The 17,151-nt window shown below is 40.0% G+C and overlaps 2 protein-coding genes across 2 annotated transcripts in view; both read right to left on the bottom strand.

Annotated features, from left to right (window-relative positions):
- Positions 1 to 2,222: 2,222 nt before the first annotated feature.
- On the bottom strand, positions 2,223 to 4,531 carry LOC126398470 (ADP-ribosylation factor-like protein 14). Its single transcript, XM_050057837.1, has 2 exons — positions 4,069 to 4,531; positions 2,223 to 3,301 (listed from the first exon to the last, which is right to left on the bottom strand). The coding sequence occupies exons 1-2, from the start codon at positions 4,381 to 4,383 to the stop codon at positions 2,996 to 2,998; spliced, it is 621 nt and encodes a 206-aa protein (XP_049913794.1). The 5' UTR covers positions 4,384 to 4,531; the 3' UTR covers positions 2,223 to 2,995.
- A 3,393-nt stretch (positions 4,532 to 7,924) lies between these two features.
- Positions 7,925 to 17,151, bottom strand: part of ppm1lb (protein phosphatase, Mg2+/Mn2+ dependent, 1Lb) — a 62,276-nt gene continuing 53,049 nt past the window's right edge. Inside the window, exons 3-4 of the mRNA XM_050057800.1 lie at positions 11,620 to 11,781; positions 7,925 to 8,650 (exon numbers count right to left, since the gene is read on the bottom strand). Coding sequence (XP_049913757.1) covers positions 8,310 to 8,650; positions 11,620 to 11,781 — 503 coding nt within the window. The 3' untranslated portion in view covers positions 7,925 to 8,309. The remainder of the gene's footprint in view (positions 8,651 to 11,619; positions 11,782 to 17,151) is intronic.

Raw genomic sequence — 17,151 nt, 5'->3', positions numbered from 1 at the left:
TGCTTTATCATTATATTCAATGACAATTAACATGCAGTATATATATATTTATATGCGTGTATATACACTTGTAGAAATAGGTACATCAATTACAGTCAATACGGTACAATTTTGAGTATTTTACATTTTACATTTTTATGCCACTACTTCTCTATTTTACTTGTATTTATTGTACAGCTGTAGGTACTTTGCGAATTAAGATTTCTTTATATATAAAATATGTTTTAAAAAATTATGCAGTTTTTTTTATTGTAAAGTAACCTATCAGTACAGGGCTGGGCAATATATCAATACACCCATGGGCACAGGCCCTGGGGCCTAAAGTGTAAGGGGGGCCCCCCTGACTATCACCTGATAAATGTCCAACATGTTCTCATCCGTCATCTCATCGTCAGGTTGTCGCATATTGTCACTTTGTCAGTGGCTTTTCACATCTACATATTATACACAGGTATCCTCCTGCGTCTGCTGTCACCGCTACCAACACCAAGATATCAACAAAAGCACATGGTTAGAGAGGAACAATGCGCTCCCTGGTGAAAGTTCAGAGTTTGTTGGACCCATCCTCCACCCCTCCCTCCCGCCCTATCTGGATTTTCCAGCTCCTTATATTATGTTGTTACCGTTTCAACCTGACACCGTCAACGTTTCATACAGCTGCAACAGGTGCCATCTGGCTAGCCGCAGCGTGTCATAACTCCACAAAAGGTTACGTCCAGTTGCATTACAAACAGACGCCACCTGGTGGCATATCATGCCGCCGAAATCACAGACAAAGCGACAGTATTCTGCAACTTGGGAATGAGAACAGGCTGAAATGTCACTCATATTAACAGAGAATCAAATTTACCACAAAGAGATGCAAAGGAACTGCAAAGAGAGACAAAAATAATTACAAAAAAGTGCAAAACAATCATAATGAGACCAACAAAATGATCAAAAAATGGCCTCAAAGAGACACAAAATAACTTTAAAGAGACACAAAAAGAGTTTAAACAACTATAAAGTGTGTGTGTATCTTGCTCTAAATAGGAGAGGTGTGGGGGGCCTTTTGCATATCTGTGCCCAGGAGCCCCATTGTCTGAGAATCCGCCCCTGGATGGGCCTATTATGTCCATATTGTGATATGAGATTAGATATCATTTTGGATATTATAATATTGTAAGTGTTGTCTCTTAGTTTTAAAGGCTGCATTACAGTAACGTGATGTGATTTGCTGAACTTATCAGACTGTTCTTGCTGTTCAGTTATTTTCCTTTACCCTCTTAGTCCTCATATCCACATTACTGATGACTGTTTATTAAAAATCTTTCATTGTATAAACTCTGCAATATTGTCGCAATATCAGTATTGAGTTTTGTGGTCAAAAATATTGTGATATTTGATTTTTTTTCATATGGCCCAGCCCTTCAGTATGATAAACTACAAACAAGGCTAGCTTACCAATGAGGCAAAAAGGACAATTGCCCCAAATTCAGTATCATTTGATTTTTGGTTAGTTAATCAACTGCAAATTGACCGATAAGGTAGCCTTCATTGTTATGCAATATTCATAACTCCCTTTTTTGTTTCCCTGGACAGTGTTTCCTTGTAACACAAAGAGAAAACACATGAATGTAGGAATATACTAATTTGTTTATCTGACTCAGATTCCTAAAACTCGTATTAGCTTTCTCTGAACTTTGATATTCTTGCACAGAACACACACCGTAGATTTTGTCCCTCATGTCCGACATTTGAATCATAATAAGATCTCTTTACAGTCACTGTGGGCAGGAGGAACAATTAAATGACCATCTTTCAATGTACATAGTGGGCATGGGAGTATTATTTTAAGACTGACTTGTGCCTATCTGAACCTCTATCTGTATGTAATTTTTACATTTTCAACACAATAGCTCCTCCGCACAGTCTGTAACAACAGGAGAGAACAACAAGGATGGAAATAAAAATAACTAATAATGATAAGTAAATAAATATAAAATGATGAAAGTAATAAAACAAAAATCATAGTAGTCACATGTGTTGCAGGTTGACATAGTGGGAAAATGAATCCTGAGCGTTGGTCATGCAGGAAATTGAACATATTATAAAACCATCACTCATACAATGCTTGTTTTTTAATACTGTTTTTGTATTTTGTATTGCAGCATTCTAAGTACCCTACTTTTTCTTGAATGTATTTTACCACCCAAACTCAGAACCAGCTCATTTGATTCCAGATATTTTAATATCTTTATTTCATTGCAACAAATAAACAAACAACACTGAGCCAGCACAACATATGTCATGTTTAAAACATGACAAGACAGATTTTACAGTTTTTTTCATGATGTGTTTTTTTTGATGTAACAGTAGAAGATATCAATATATTTAACATCAATATCACGTATGCATGTTTCAGTCAAGGCTATATAGTTTAACACATTGTGTGACAATACCAGCAGTGTCATACCAGATAAATAAATAAGTTTGTATGAAATGGTACGCACGTAAAAAGAAGTCTTTACATCTTATAGATGTGAATATAAATAAATAAATACAATTAAAAAAACACATAAGGCATAATTGGAAAACAACATTACTTTGAGCCACACAGACTTGAGTAAACAACCACAGGTTTTAATCAGTTTACCCGTACAGTGTGTTTGCTATCAGACTGAATCATCTCAGACACTGTGTTTAACAAACAGCTCATATCAGCTTGTGACGCAGCAGCTTGTTTCCCTAACATGATCTTTGTAATCACTCACAGCGTCCTCATGGCCTAACACAGTAGTCCAACGACATTTTGTCTTCACCAGGATTGAGTTAAAATTCTTTTTGCCACTGAGACTAACCCTTAAAAGTGTAAGAACTAATCTCATCCCGTTTCTTATCAACTCCTGTCATTCGCTCCTATAGACGCCACAGAGAGGCCATTTGCTGATGGCTCACACAGGCGGGCGAGAAGGAATCCTACACATCAATCTCCAATAAAGATTTGCATCCCTCGTCAGCGGCAGAGCAAGAACTTTTTCAAAGCTGTGATGCTGAAGCCCTTGGACCTCATCTTCACCTTAATGTCCTCTTGAGTCTGTTTAAATGGAGTCTTCATCAGATAGGCAATCCTCCTGAAACCTTCCTCTAGTCCCATGCCAGTGGTGGCTGAACAGGGCTGGACGAACCAGGCCCTTCCCTCGCACAGTTTTTCCAAGTACAGTGTCAGGCAAAGCGCTTCTATGCTCATAGCTTCGTGGAGGTCCTGTTTGTTGGCAAAGATCACGAGAGGAACTCCTCTGAGACATTCGTGCCTCAGGACCTGGTGAGTGGGGGAAGCAGATGAAAACACTTTAAATGCTGCAGTGTGAAACACTAAAGCACTGTAAAACATTTCAGACAAATAGCTCCATTGCATGAGGATGTTGTGTTAAACCTCCATCTATTAAGCATTAACCAATATAATATAAACACTCAATTTATGGATTATAGTTGCAAACAGAGATAAGGACATTTTTAGCATTAATTAATGTGTTTGTGAACAATTATAACTCCTCTTATGGAGCATCCGTGCCAGGTGCATGAACACATAATGGGAGATTGATAGTATAACAGTTATAATGTATTTATCAAGTAAGTATTTCGTTAACTAGAAATCTTCTTCACTCTACTGGCAAATGAGCAAACTTGATGATGACATCCATGAGATCCTGCTCAAAACTGATTAAATCTAGATAAGTGAGCCATCAGTTAGGATTTAGTTTAGTTTTGATCACATTTATATACAGTTTTAAACCTGTCTGTGATCATTATCATTAAATGTGATTACAGCTACAGTGTGCAGTGTTCATTAAAATTACTTAAAAAGTTACAGTTGTTGACAAATACATAAGCAATTTAATGTTCTTATATTTGCTTAAACTGTGCTATAAGCCATTAATTAAAGATTAAATCTCAGGACATTCATCATTCTGCACACTGAAGCTCAAACATTCAAGTAAAGTTACAATAAGGAAAACACATTTTTGGATGGAGCAGGACTTTAAGGGTTACTCTTAACAATTGTCAAATATTCTTTGATTTAATTACCCGACGCAGTTCCTTGCGGGCCTCATCCAGCCGCTTTTGATCCCAGCTGTCCACCACAAACACCAGTCCAGCTGTATCAGGATAGTGATGCTTCCAGTGGGGCCTCATCTTCTTCTGGCCCCCGACATCCCAAACTGTGAGGCCTGGGCTGCTCCTGTCTGTCTCCAGTGTCTCCACATTAAAGCCCACAGTTGGCACGGTCACCACGCTCTCGTTGTACTTCAGTTTGTACAGCAGGGTGGTCTTTCCTGCTCCGTCCAGACCCAGCATCAGGACGTGTGCTTGTTGCTGAGGCTTGGATTCATGCATGCCCATGTCCTAGAAGTGCAGCTCGTGTCTATATATGGGAAAAAAAGATGGCTTCTTCTTTCTGTCCAGCTAGCTGCCTGCTCCCAGTGGCTCCTTTTGTACTGACTATCTGTAGGCTTAGTGTGTCTGGTCTCTTATGGAGACTGTCCGCAATCAGTATGCCTTATGTACTCACAGGCAGTGACCCCTCCCTTCTGTTGTGATGGGATTGCTCTTGCCCCTGCGTAGCTTTCAGTAAATCTATTTATAGCCAAAGTGACAGTGCAACTAACTGCATACAGTTCTCTGGTTGCCACAGCACAGTTAGGGGAGTCATATCACACCTGCTACAGATCATCATACACAGCAGCAACCAGGAAGTCCATGTTTGGTTTAATGGCAAGATTGGGTTTCTTCCTGTCTGGAAGTCTCGTAGAAGTGACATCATTTTGTTGGAGGATTACTTGCCCCGGGCAGATAGGTAAATGTAGTTTTATCTTTAGACTGACAATATGTAGGCTGAATGTGACTTCAGGAAACCTCTAGCACATTTTGAATTATCATGATAGATTAAAGTGTTGTACAATATTGTACTACAGTAGGAATGGATAGTATGATCCAAATGTTTATGCTGGCTGAATTCTGTTTGGATTTTTCCAATAAAAAGATTACTGTAAAAGTCTGTGTCATGACTTTAGGCTGATTGATAGATTACATTTCTGGATTGTTACTGTTTTTTGTAGCTGTTCTCAGTCTCATTATGTGGGATTCAGACAATTTAATTATTGATTAGTGTAATGTCATCCAACTTGGAATTATCAGAAAATAATGAGGTCAGTAGCAAAATAAACTTGGTGTATTGCCCAGCCCTTACATCATAATAAATGTGGACTGCTGTAATCTTCTAATCACCCAGCAGGTGGCATGGGCTGACTAATGTCAAGCTTTGCAAAACTGAAGGGTCACTGTCCATTGTTTAGTCTCTTCAACTGCAAAAATAAACCACGACAGACCACTTTGTGGAGAAACCTGGCAAAAGAACAAGCATTTGTAATACTTAATGGGAATATTAAAGGAATGCTTCACCCCTCAAATAACCATTTGTGTATCAAGTATTTGGTCCATGTTAGGTTGAATTCGTGTAGAAGACATTTTTCTTGCATCCCTACACAGTGAATCCAAAAAAAGAGACAATTCTTAATGAATTAAAGTAAAAGGGTGCCATGTTTAAAAACAGCAGAAATATCTCAAAACATCTGTTTACACTTGTCCCACATCTTCGGCTGTATAATCAAAGTCTCATTTCTCCAGTCAGGGCTGAGAAGTCTCGAACACACAGCCTTTTCTGATGGGGAACTGAACTAAATGTAAAACCTACCTATTTCTCTCTCAAGCCAGACTCCATTGACAAAAACAGTAGTTTTACCTTGTTGAACACAGGGGATGTTGGTCACACTGCCTCCATTAGTCAGTGTGTTTGTGTTACTGTGTGACTCTAGTGTTTTAAATGGTTAGTTGAGATTCACCAAAATCATACAATAACACAAATAAACCATCTGATCCAGGCAGAAGTAGACCAACATCCCCCATGTCCAGCAAGGTAAAATTACTGTTTTTGTCAATGGAGTCTGGCTTTGAAGAGAGCATAGGTAAGTTTTACTTTTAATTCTTTGATTTTTGGATGATTTGTCCAGCGGAGGCATGCAGGAAAAACAAAGTTTTCTTCACAGATTCAACACAGGGAATATTTGATATACAGATGTTAATTTGGGGGGTGAAGCATTTGTTTAATATTCATGGTGCCGTTTGGATTTAACCAAAGTGCAAATCTGCAAAGCATACAGGAAAACAAGTTGTCTTATTTTCACTAGTGACATTTCTCCTTTTTCTAGGATAAACTGTAATCTATCTGGCATAGCATTTTCTGTGTTCTTATTTTCTGTATGTCTGTGTTGTTGTCTCTGCTTTATCTGTATGAGTTACTTTCGTATTTATATTTTCTAAAAAGAAACAAAACACGAGCACAAAGAAAATGATCATTTATCATTTTAATGTTACCTTTTTGATTTACATTTTAAAATTTCAGAATTCTTTTATTTAATTTTTTTTTTTTACAGTTTATTAAAGTCAACAAAAACAAGTACAAATGCCACATAAACACTCTGTAAGATACATTATCAAGGAAGAATGTGAACAGAAAAAGCACAAACAGTTTTATCTGATATATATCTCTGAAGTTAAACAATCCAGGAACAGGCGCATTGCTTTCTTCATTGCTGTATAAACAGTAGAGGGCTGATACTAACATGAGGACAGTATGTACATTCATCTTACAATTCCATGTCTCTCGGAGACATCTCTTACGACAATGATATTCTACATGTGAGTTAACAAGGTGTGACACCGAAGTCGTGCAGTGTGCATGGCATGATCGACTGCGTTACATTAACACCCGAGAAGTAGTTTTGGCAGCAGACTTCATAACGGGAAATTAACAGTTAAAAAAATAAGGCAACAATAACTCGTTTTCATTCAAAGGCTTGTTACATTTTCAGTTACAGTTCAGGGAAAAGTCATGTGTGATCAGGATGAAGACGACAAGGCATTAACAGATGACACTGTGACAATAAGGTGTCGATTTCAGTACATATGCTGTGTATTTCATGTACACTTATGAAATGATAATGTAAGAAAAGTCAGATAAAGGAATAGCGTGTCAATATGTAAAAAAAGAAGCCTACTAAAAGGGCTGTAAATCTCACGTGATAACTCAATTATTACCGTACAAGTTTAAATCAATAGTTATTTTATTTTCAATTGACGTGACAAACCTTGTAAAATAATAATTAGCAGCTCCAGTGACAGTAAAATGTTACGTTATCACCACAAGGTATTGCTTTGAACAGTTGTTTTACATTTTACACCCATCTAAAGTGAGATTTGCTTTGACAACCTGCTGCATTATCCAACAGTTATTACATTATCAGTAGTTGCATGGATTCTGAAAAGATGGGGATCAAATTAGAGTCTAAAGAATCAGAGAATCAGAAGAGAAATGAGACTATCAGTACAGAAACTAACAGCAATCGTTTTAAGTGAACTAAGACATTCAACATCTAAACGTATAAAATTCAAGACAAAATTCTTACATCGAGAATTCCCACGTTCAGCACGTGTGGTGTGACCACTGTGGTTGGTTCTATTGCCGTACAATGTGAGTGATGAGATTTGAACAGGCTAAGCACATTATCATTTGTGTTGTTCATGTGTAAAGGGAATAAATTCATATTTGCACCAGTGATGTGTGTTTGATCCAGGACTAAATAAAACAAAAATAAATTCAGTGCAGTCTCCCGGTAGACGTCAGTACAATTAAATGTTGTGGAAACACACAGTTAGGAAACTAAGAATATAAAAATTAGTGGTCACATAGACACTGGGTGACAGACATCACCTTTGAAATAATGTGGAAGTGAAACTTCATGCTAGCTTGTATATTTTAAATTTCTCATTATTGGCTAGACAATGAATTGGTTGTTAACGTGACATCTATCACTGTTTCTTCCCTCACACACACACACACACACACACACACACACACACACACACACACACACACACACACACAAATATTGGTGCAGACACATGGGCATACCCACAGCTGCACAAAGCTAAATCTGTTTATTTGCATAACAGTGACCCAGCTTGCATTACGGTATCTGAACAAAAATGGCTAAGCCTAAATGAAAGACGTTTTCTTACGAGTGTCACTTTTACAGCAGTAAAAGTAGAGGAGGGGGGGGGCGTGGCGTGGTTTGATGCACTAACGTCTGTAACTATCTGTGATAGAAATAGTTCTCGCTCAAAAAGTTGCGGGCTCAGTTTTTAAATCTTTCATCTTAAGCCTATCTTACTCTTACTTATATAGATACTGTGTGTCGTGGATGGGTGGTCTATTGCTCGCTGGCCTTGCCTTTAAACTTGACCACCATGACGGTGATGTTGTCAGGGCAACCACGGTAGAAGGACTGGAGGACGATGCTCTTGGCGCCAAAATGAGGCTCACCCAGTCGTTCCCTGATGAAGCGAACCGCCTCCTCGTTGCTGAAGGTGTCCCACAGGCCGTCCGACGCCAGGATCATGAACTCTGGCTGCAGCTTGTTCAGGTCGAACGACATGATGTCTGGATCGGGAATGACCACGTTGAGGTTCTTCAGGGGGTAATCGCCCAGGGAACGGGACATGGCCAAGATTCCCTGGACGCGCCACGAGCCATTGAAGCTGATGAAGCCACCTGAGGAGGAAGAAGGGCAATGGTTGGAAAGTGATGAATCAAAGAGCGAGAGGTGGATGTGCGGAGGATGGAGGGACACAAAGGTGAGAGGAAAAAGCAGAGAAACACATGTTTTCCACGTTACTGCCATTATACTGCAAGACAAAAGATTATTTTTGTTCCTTTGAAGCATCTGGCAGAATGTCCGTCCATTTCCATCAACTATGAGACCGCTGTGTTCACATCAAAGTGCAAATAATAATATGGATCAGTGCCACTGACATGTTTTCACTCAGTGCTCACCGTTCCTGCTCGTGGAACGCAATTGTTTATGTTGGATACATTTCAATTCATGTCACATCCTGTGAGTACAGCTGTGTATCCTCACTGGCTTCGACAGATTTGCAAGCAGGGAATTGCACTGGAAATGATAAGATGAAGACTTCCATACTAGGTCACGATGCCTCCCTAATTCCTAGCGAGCAAGGCCACAGCCAGGATTTTAAAAATACTGAGGTTGAGAGTTCAGGCTGTAAATAATCCCATTATGTGTAACTCTCTATTATAAACTGCACTTAAGTTAGCTAAAATCTCCAAACTCCCAGAGATCACAGAGGACATGACCTCGCTGTCCTCAATAGCAGCTACTTCAGCAGCTACTGCCTCTTGAGTTAAGTGCTTTGACGTAATTGTTGGGAAACATAATGTACAAATTGCAACTACAATCAAGAGCGACATGAGTCACTGAGTTATTAACTGAAGCAGTTAGCTGCTGAGGGCAGCAGTTGAACGAATGAATGCATTAATTAGCAAACATTTCTGCCCTCACATTATCATTAGACTGGGTTTATCTGTCTTCACCTAACCAACAGCTTGCATTTATTTGACATTAATTCATGTCATTATTTAGTTACTTTTCATTCCTGTATAGTCAGCACCAAGCAAGAATGGATTACTGAACGGGCCTACTGGGCACAGGCCCTGGCGCCAAAAGTGTCAGGGGTTCTCCTGGCCTTCATTAGCAAAATGCCACTCAAATTAACAACTACCAATCAGGAAGAGACACAAAGGGACCACAAAGAGATGCAAAGGAACTTTTGCATATCTGTGCCCAGGCCCAGTGTCTCATAATCAGTCCATGGCACCAAGTTTATTGAAAATGCAACGTGTCAATCAGAGGACTGTCAGGCATCAAACTAATGTGCTACAGCCACAGACTGAAAAAAATCACTAATGTCTAATAACTGATTTAAAAAAAAATCTTAATATGACATCAACAATGTATCCTAAGATCCACAGAATGCAATAAAAAATGAAAATAAATTACTTTACCGGTACATTTTATCAAGTAAATAAATAAATAAATAAATAAAATAAAATAAATCATATTAAAATTAAAATAAATAAATAAAAATAAAAATAAAAATAAAAATAAAATGAAATGAAATGAAATACAAATAAAAGGAAATTAAATCATAGTAAAATAGAATTAAAAAAACATATAGGGTCTTCCCTCAGATTTGGTCAGCAAGTCTTATATACAAGTGATAATCTTCATAACCTATAAAAAAACATACAGAAAATTTAAGTAGTAAAAGTCAACAAATGAAGAAAGATACAAGAACAATAGAATATCAACTACCATTAAGGAAACATCAAGTAAACAGTCAATGTAAAATGCTTGCTAAAAATGTTGTGCTGTATTCTTTGGCTCCTACAAGTCCATTTAGTGGCACAAGGATTTAGTGGCATCTAGCAGTGAGGTTGCAGAACTGAAACTGAAACTGTGTGCTTAGCATGTGGCAGACATATGGTGGCTGAGAACATGAAAATGCGAATGGCCCTATCTAGAGCCAGGGTTTTGTTTATCTGTTCTGGGCTACTGAAGAACAACATGGCAGACTCTGTGGAGGAGGACCTGCTCTGTATGCAACTGCTCATCTAAGGTAATAAAAACAAAAAAACTAGACGAACGAAACATAGTCATGAATATTACACATCATTTCTGCTACTAGATGCCCCTAAATTCTGCACACTGGACTTTTAGGATACGTTGTTCTTCCAATTTAAGGGATTTCTGTGGCTCCATATGAAGATGTCCTCATTTGTCATTCTTTCAGTGCATAGACGGCACTTCATTTAGCATTTAGGAGTTACAGCAGTGTCAAGAAAATCAGGTTTCCCTCATTAATATGTAAATGTACGCAGCGAAATGCTCCAAGACTCTAATCAGATCATCAGCTCTACCTGTGGAGCCGGTGGTGTAGGTATAAAGTTTCTATCATTAATTGTTCCTGCGTGTCTGTCTTTACAAGAACGTGTCACAGAGACAAACACCACTGTATCAAGATGATGGTACTTCATGAGAGAGGATGAACTGTAGTTTCTATACACAGGTAGAGAGATGATCTGATTATATGCCCCTTATTAGTACATTAGTGGTTTCTGTATATCTGTGATTAAAACTAGATGCCCTCCTCACTGAAGTAAAAACAGTATGAAATCATCTGCTGTATCATAACTGCAAGCATGTTACATGAATGCAAACCTAATCTGTTTTTTAGTACCCAGTCAGACCATTAGATGGAGATGGCGGGCTATCCTGACAGTGACCACACTGACTGACTAATCTGGCAACCTGCCATCAAACTCTCCTCAGCACAGAGAGTATGCAGATAGGGCAGGAGGGAGAATTATGCCTTCAAATACACCTTAAATACTGTGCACTGTCTGGCTGCATTCGATAACATGCTGCTTCAGAGGCAGATTGTGTTATCAGTCACTGGGGTTTGATGTCAGCCCAAGCACACAGACACAAGAGGTGGAAAAAAAAGGATAATGGTGCTCAGCTTTGATCATAAGAACACTTTTAATGCTTTCATGACAACAATCTGAGTTTTGATGTTCCCCTCTAGTTGTAACTAAAGCCTTGTTCTCCTGCTCAGGAAAAAAAAAACATCAACTGGTCTGGGCCGCAGCCGGTTTCTCACCAGCCTTTTTGATCCTCTTGCGTTCTTTGAGCTGGTAGGGTTTGTGGTCATGCGACAGGGGAATGGCGTTGCCGTCCTTATCACAGAGAACTCCACGTGAATCTCCGACGTTGGCCACTGTCAACTCCTTGTCGGACAGCAGGGCCACCAGACACGTAGTACCTGAAACAGATGGAAGAGAGAGGCGAGCAGGAGGGGAACAGAGGAAGATGGAGAAGGAGAAGGTTGGGGGAGAAGGAAGTACGTGAGATCAGAATTAGAGTGTGCTACATGTAATATTGTAATTTAGTACACTGATAGAAACCATTCATGGACAAAATAAACAGACAAGACTGTCGGTTTATGGCATGCAGCTTATCAAATTCCTGACAATTTACATACAATACATTTTTGCATATATCATACAGCAAGACGTTGGCAAAACTAAGTTGGCAAAAATGTTGGTACATGAGTTGCTGAGTTGACGTCATTTGTGCAAAAACATGGCGTACAAAAGTAAATGTTCAATGCTGTCCATGTAGAGTGACCTAGATTAGTTAGAAAAGTTATTTATTAGCATACGTTGGGTAAAACAATGTTTTAGTAGTGTTAGGGGATGTACTGGTGCAGCTGGGATGACATCACGTTGTAATGTAAAGCCTCAATGTGTTGTTTAAATGCTCTGAGCAATAAAGTACAACACATTTTCTTTGTAACGTCCATGTTGTTTCCTGGTTATGAATGAAAGCTCATGAACACACCAAAGTCAGAGGAACAACCTCCCAACTCAGATAATGGGACCATACGAGGACCATGTCAGGCTGTAGATCAGAGAGGGGCTAATTGCTAGCACCAGCATGCTAACAGCTCATAATGACGATGCTAACATGTTAATGTTTAGCAGATATCATGTTATCTATCTTAGCTATCTATTTTAGTGTGTTAGCAGCTTACATTTGCTAATTAGCGCTAAACAGAGTATAGCTGAAGCTTAAGTCTTCTGTCTTGCAGGCATTTGGTCATAAACTAATTTAAATTGACCTCATGATGGCGCTAGATGAAAAGGCAGGAGATCATTTGAGTTAATATGATTTAATCTGAAGGGGATGTAAATGTGTGTGACAGATGTCATGGCAGTCCATCCAACAGCTGTAGAGACATTTCACCCAGAACATAAAATGTCAACCTCATGGTGGTGCTAGAGGAAAACTCAGGGTGTCAGTAGGTCATCAGGGTTCATCCTCTGGTGTCCAGGAATGGACCACTGACGGAGCGACACTGCCATCGCTAGAGCCACACTCTGGTGCTAGTGTGGCTGAAATAATCCAATACTGCCATAAAACAGTCCTGCTTAAAAATTAAGTTCCTCCTGACAAATTTTTATCAACTCACGGTATGTATTGATATCACCCAACCCTAAATATAGCAACCTTAATTAAAAACTTCAGTAATCCAAGAAGAAAAGCTGCCTCTCTCCCTCCCTCCCTCCCTCCTGCTCTAAAGCGAAACACATGAATCATGTGCAAACATTGCAAAAACTCTTTGAAGTAACTTTTCTCCCTTGTACCACTCTCTGAAACGCTTTCATTTCTTCTCCTCCTTCCTCTCTTTGTTTAGCTTCCCGGCCAGGCAGAACAGAGTCTGGACTCAGAATCTGAGGCCTATTGTGTGAGATCCAAAGTCCTGTAGAGAAAGAACAGATCTGCCTGTTTGGCCATCTGCTCACACAGAGAAAAGACAAAACTGCAGAGAGAGACAGAGAGGGAGAAGGGGGAACAAAGGAGGGAGGAAGAAAAAAAAAGTGGAGAAAGTAGGGGGTCCTACTAGTCTGGACCACCCGGGCAGAGGGGAGTTCCACATCTGGGTGTGATCCTGACTGACAGCTTATGACTCTGAATACAATAAATCTATTTCCCCCATGAAGGGTCCTCTGATTCAGTTCTACACCTGATGCCGTCACAGTACGTGAGGAATCACATGAGAGCGGTAACACAGGCAGCAGTGGATGCAGATGAATTGAGGACGAGTGGAGAGAGCTCGGAGAGGAGAGGAAAGAACGAGAGAAGAGATTACTTCTCAGCAGGACAATGATTTTATTACTCCCATTTATAGCTCGGGGTGAGAAAAAAGTGATAAACAGAAGAAAAAAAGTAATTGACAGAAAATAACTATGAGGAAAAAGCACAAGCTGGAAGCAAGGCTCAGATGAATGAAGTGAATATTGATGCCACTTAATTGTAAACGACTTACTAAGTCTTTTACGCGGTTTGTGAAAAATCCATTTCTATTAGTTTCATCATCGTATGCATCCCTAATCCTGCTGCTCGTGCCTATAGCTGCCGCTGCACTGTGCCATGCTGTCCAGCTAATTATCCTTATCTAGTTCCCATGGCGATGGAGATAATGGACTGAGGTGCCTTGCTAGCACACCCTTCCCCAATTAGCCCAGCCATGCCAAGCACACGTTCAGCATTCCCTATTAAAATGGCACCATGACCTGCATGCACCCTCTGCTCACGCTGCTAATTATTGGCTTAGCTTGGCCAGGCACACCTTCAACACTCCAATAAGATTAACATCTCAGCCCCCCGTTAGTCTCCCACTCCAATTTGTATCATTGCACTGATTCACTCCCCCGGAGTTCGACTCTGTAGAGCACAAGTGTCCATATAGCAGCAGAATACACCCCATGGATTTATGGTCTTAACTGAGCTGCTTGGCATTTAGGTGAAAAATGAGAGGGTAGGACTGAAACCACCCCTCCCTCGCCCCGGCTCATTGTCTCCTTCAAACTCAAACGAAACACAAAAACACTACCTGCCCATTAGTCCACCCACAACATGATCCCCCCACCCCAAAAGAGCTGCTGTCCTCTCTCACCTGCCCTCCTTGGACTTGCACTGTTAACATTTAAAGCTATTTTTAGCGTTGTGCGCTGCATAAAGCATTTTAAACTGCTTTCTAAAGTCTGTGCGGCACTCTGAATTTGCATACTATGCCACTATGAAGCTTAAAAAAAACCCTCTGCTTTCATAATGTATAGTTTTTACTCCATTCATTCCTAAATAACTAGCTGCCTCAGGGGCCAACCTCTGCCTTTTTGAAGCCGTATGTGAGATTCCTCTTTGGGCTCCTATGTACATCTGAAGCAATTATTTTTCCAGGGTGTTTATTCTTCCTTTTATAATTCTTATGATACAAAATAGATGGTAGATAATTATCCAACATAACCCGCAGTGGCATACAGGTCATATCTGGGAACAGCCCATGATGTGACAGGTTTATAGATCTGAGTATCTCCTCTTATTATGCAAGGTGGTTGTGGCAAACTTGTGGGTCAGGAGGTGGTTTTAAAGAGTAATCGACCAATTTAGAAATGTACTCCTATTCCCTCTAACACTGTGGGAGTCCTGATGGACGTTTTTTTTTTAAAAAAAGATCAAAATCGATTCACCAAATATCACAATTTTTACCTTTAGAGAGACAAACTCTACAAAAACATGACTGTGGTTTATAATGATAGTCAGTGTACTGTTATGTTTGTGTGCCGTATGAGATACTGTTCGTTTTATTCCACACTTTTCTTTGTCACAACCTGGTGCCTACATTACCCACAATGCTTATTGTGTAATGCTAGCAGTGGCTGATGTAGCCTCAAGCACAGGTGAGAAACAGGCTACAGAGGTGTAGTGAGCTCACTCCTTCCTATCTCCTCACCCCGAGATTTTTATCTTTTTCAAACTTGTAGTCTTCAACTCTAACAAATGCTGCCGACTCTGCTTTACAACTTTTATCTCTTTCCTCTTCACACAACCAACAGGGTGCAGGAAAACTAGCGCCTGGAGTCTTTACACACTTTAACAACTTTAAACACAAAAATCTTGAATGAAATCAATGAGTTTTTCATGCAGCAATCAGACAGTCGGAGCACTTTTAAATCCAACATCAAACTTGCAAAGGCTCTAAGGTTGCTTGACATGATAGATAATTCATCACAATGAGAAACGTTCCTATCTGACGGTCCTGCAGTCATGCAGCGAGCAAGAACGACTTTAAAAGAGTCTCCTTGGTGAGTTCAGCAAACTCAGGCGATGGAAATGTTGAAGTCGGTTGTCAAAAACCACTGCGATGATGAGCTGTGTGGTTATATAACAATAACTGTCATATCTCAGATGTCAGAGCCTGTAAAACCTGTTTCTAGGGACAGAGACTGATAAGATTTTACTGATACCAATGCCATTATTGATTCTGTTTATAGGTCTGATTCTTTATCAGTTCCCTTATTGGTTCCTGATGAGTTTTCTGTGCGGAAAAAATTAGGCCTACACAAGTTTTTAGCATTAACGCAACTGTTTTATTACCTCTGAGTCTGAACACAGTGTCGAAACTGTGTCATTATCTAAAATGGATAAAATGAGAGAATATTTGTACAGCACTCCTTTCCATTTGAATGTTTTGAATCACATAAAAAAATATGCTAAGCCTGCCTGCTTGGTGCTAATGTTATCATACCACAGGATATTTACCCTCAGTAACTGATTTGCTGCTCTTCTGGGAAGCAGTCACTCGTGTGTAGTGTCAAAAACATGGAATTTCTGGAGTGTGAGCCCGTGTTGTGTGGAAAGATGTTTCAGCATATTGCTGGTGTTTCCACTCTTACTTCCAAAAATCATTTTACAGACATTACAAGCAGCACTGTTGTCATATTTCCTCTTAAAACGAAGCCAGGCTTTGGACTGTTTATTCCTCTCCGCCATGACTCTTTCTTGTTGCAAGTTTCCTGCAGTGTAGATGCATGAGTTTGAAATCATTGTTCTATTTCATCCCTACTGACCGCCAGAGGCGAAGCTTAAGGACTGGATATCTCCATCTTGCGCATGCACGGGTCGAGTACATATACCAACAAAGTCACCTGTGACCCTCACGTGACCCCAAGAAACTATAAGTTCCGGCGTCACCTGAGGATCTGTTCCTTTTCATCTTCTCGCTTGCACGAGTGGTCGCATCCGCTTCTTCTTGGATCAGTGTGACATTGTTCCGTTGAGCAGTTTGTCGCTGGCAGCCTCGTGATCGTACTGATCGGAGTTGCGGACACTTTGTTCGCCCTCCAAGGGGCTGTGACGCGCTGACTTTCTTCATGGGAAGAGAAGGAAAAGACAACGCTGGAACTAGCGGTTAGTACACTTGTTGATTGTGTTGACAGCGGTGTTCACGCTCACGTCATTTTCCGACATTGTGTTCGTAGCTTTGGCTGTTGTTTTCTGTTACTGTTACTGGCTGTGGCGTTCACGCACGCCGATGAGTAAGATTACTTATGCACAGCTTGTTGCTGTTGTTTTTGTTTAGCTGTTATTGGCTACAGTGCTCACGCTAACGCCATTGTCGCATCTTGAGCTGTAGCCTATACTCTGTATACATTTTCTGTATTTGTATTTGGTTAAGCCTGTTCGCAGCTTGTGCTGTCGTTTTGTGTTGACTCTCCCGGCTGTGGCGTTCACGCCGTCGGGTGAAAAAAAAAAGAAGAAAAAAAAGAGGATAAATAAATAAAAGGAA

Source organism: Epinephelus moara, chromosome 2 (genome assembly GCF_006386435.1).
Source record: "Epinephelus moara isolate mb chromosome 2, YSFRI_EMoa_1.0, whole genome shotgun sequence".
Lineage (NCBI taxonomy): Eukaryota > Metazoa > Chordata > Actinopteri > Perciformes > Serranidae > Epinephelus > Epinephelus moara.
This window is presented reverse-complemented; position numbering and strand designations above follow the sequence as displayed.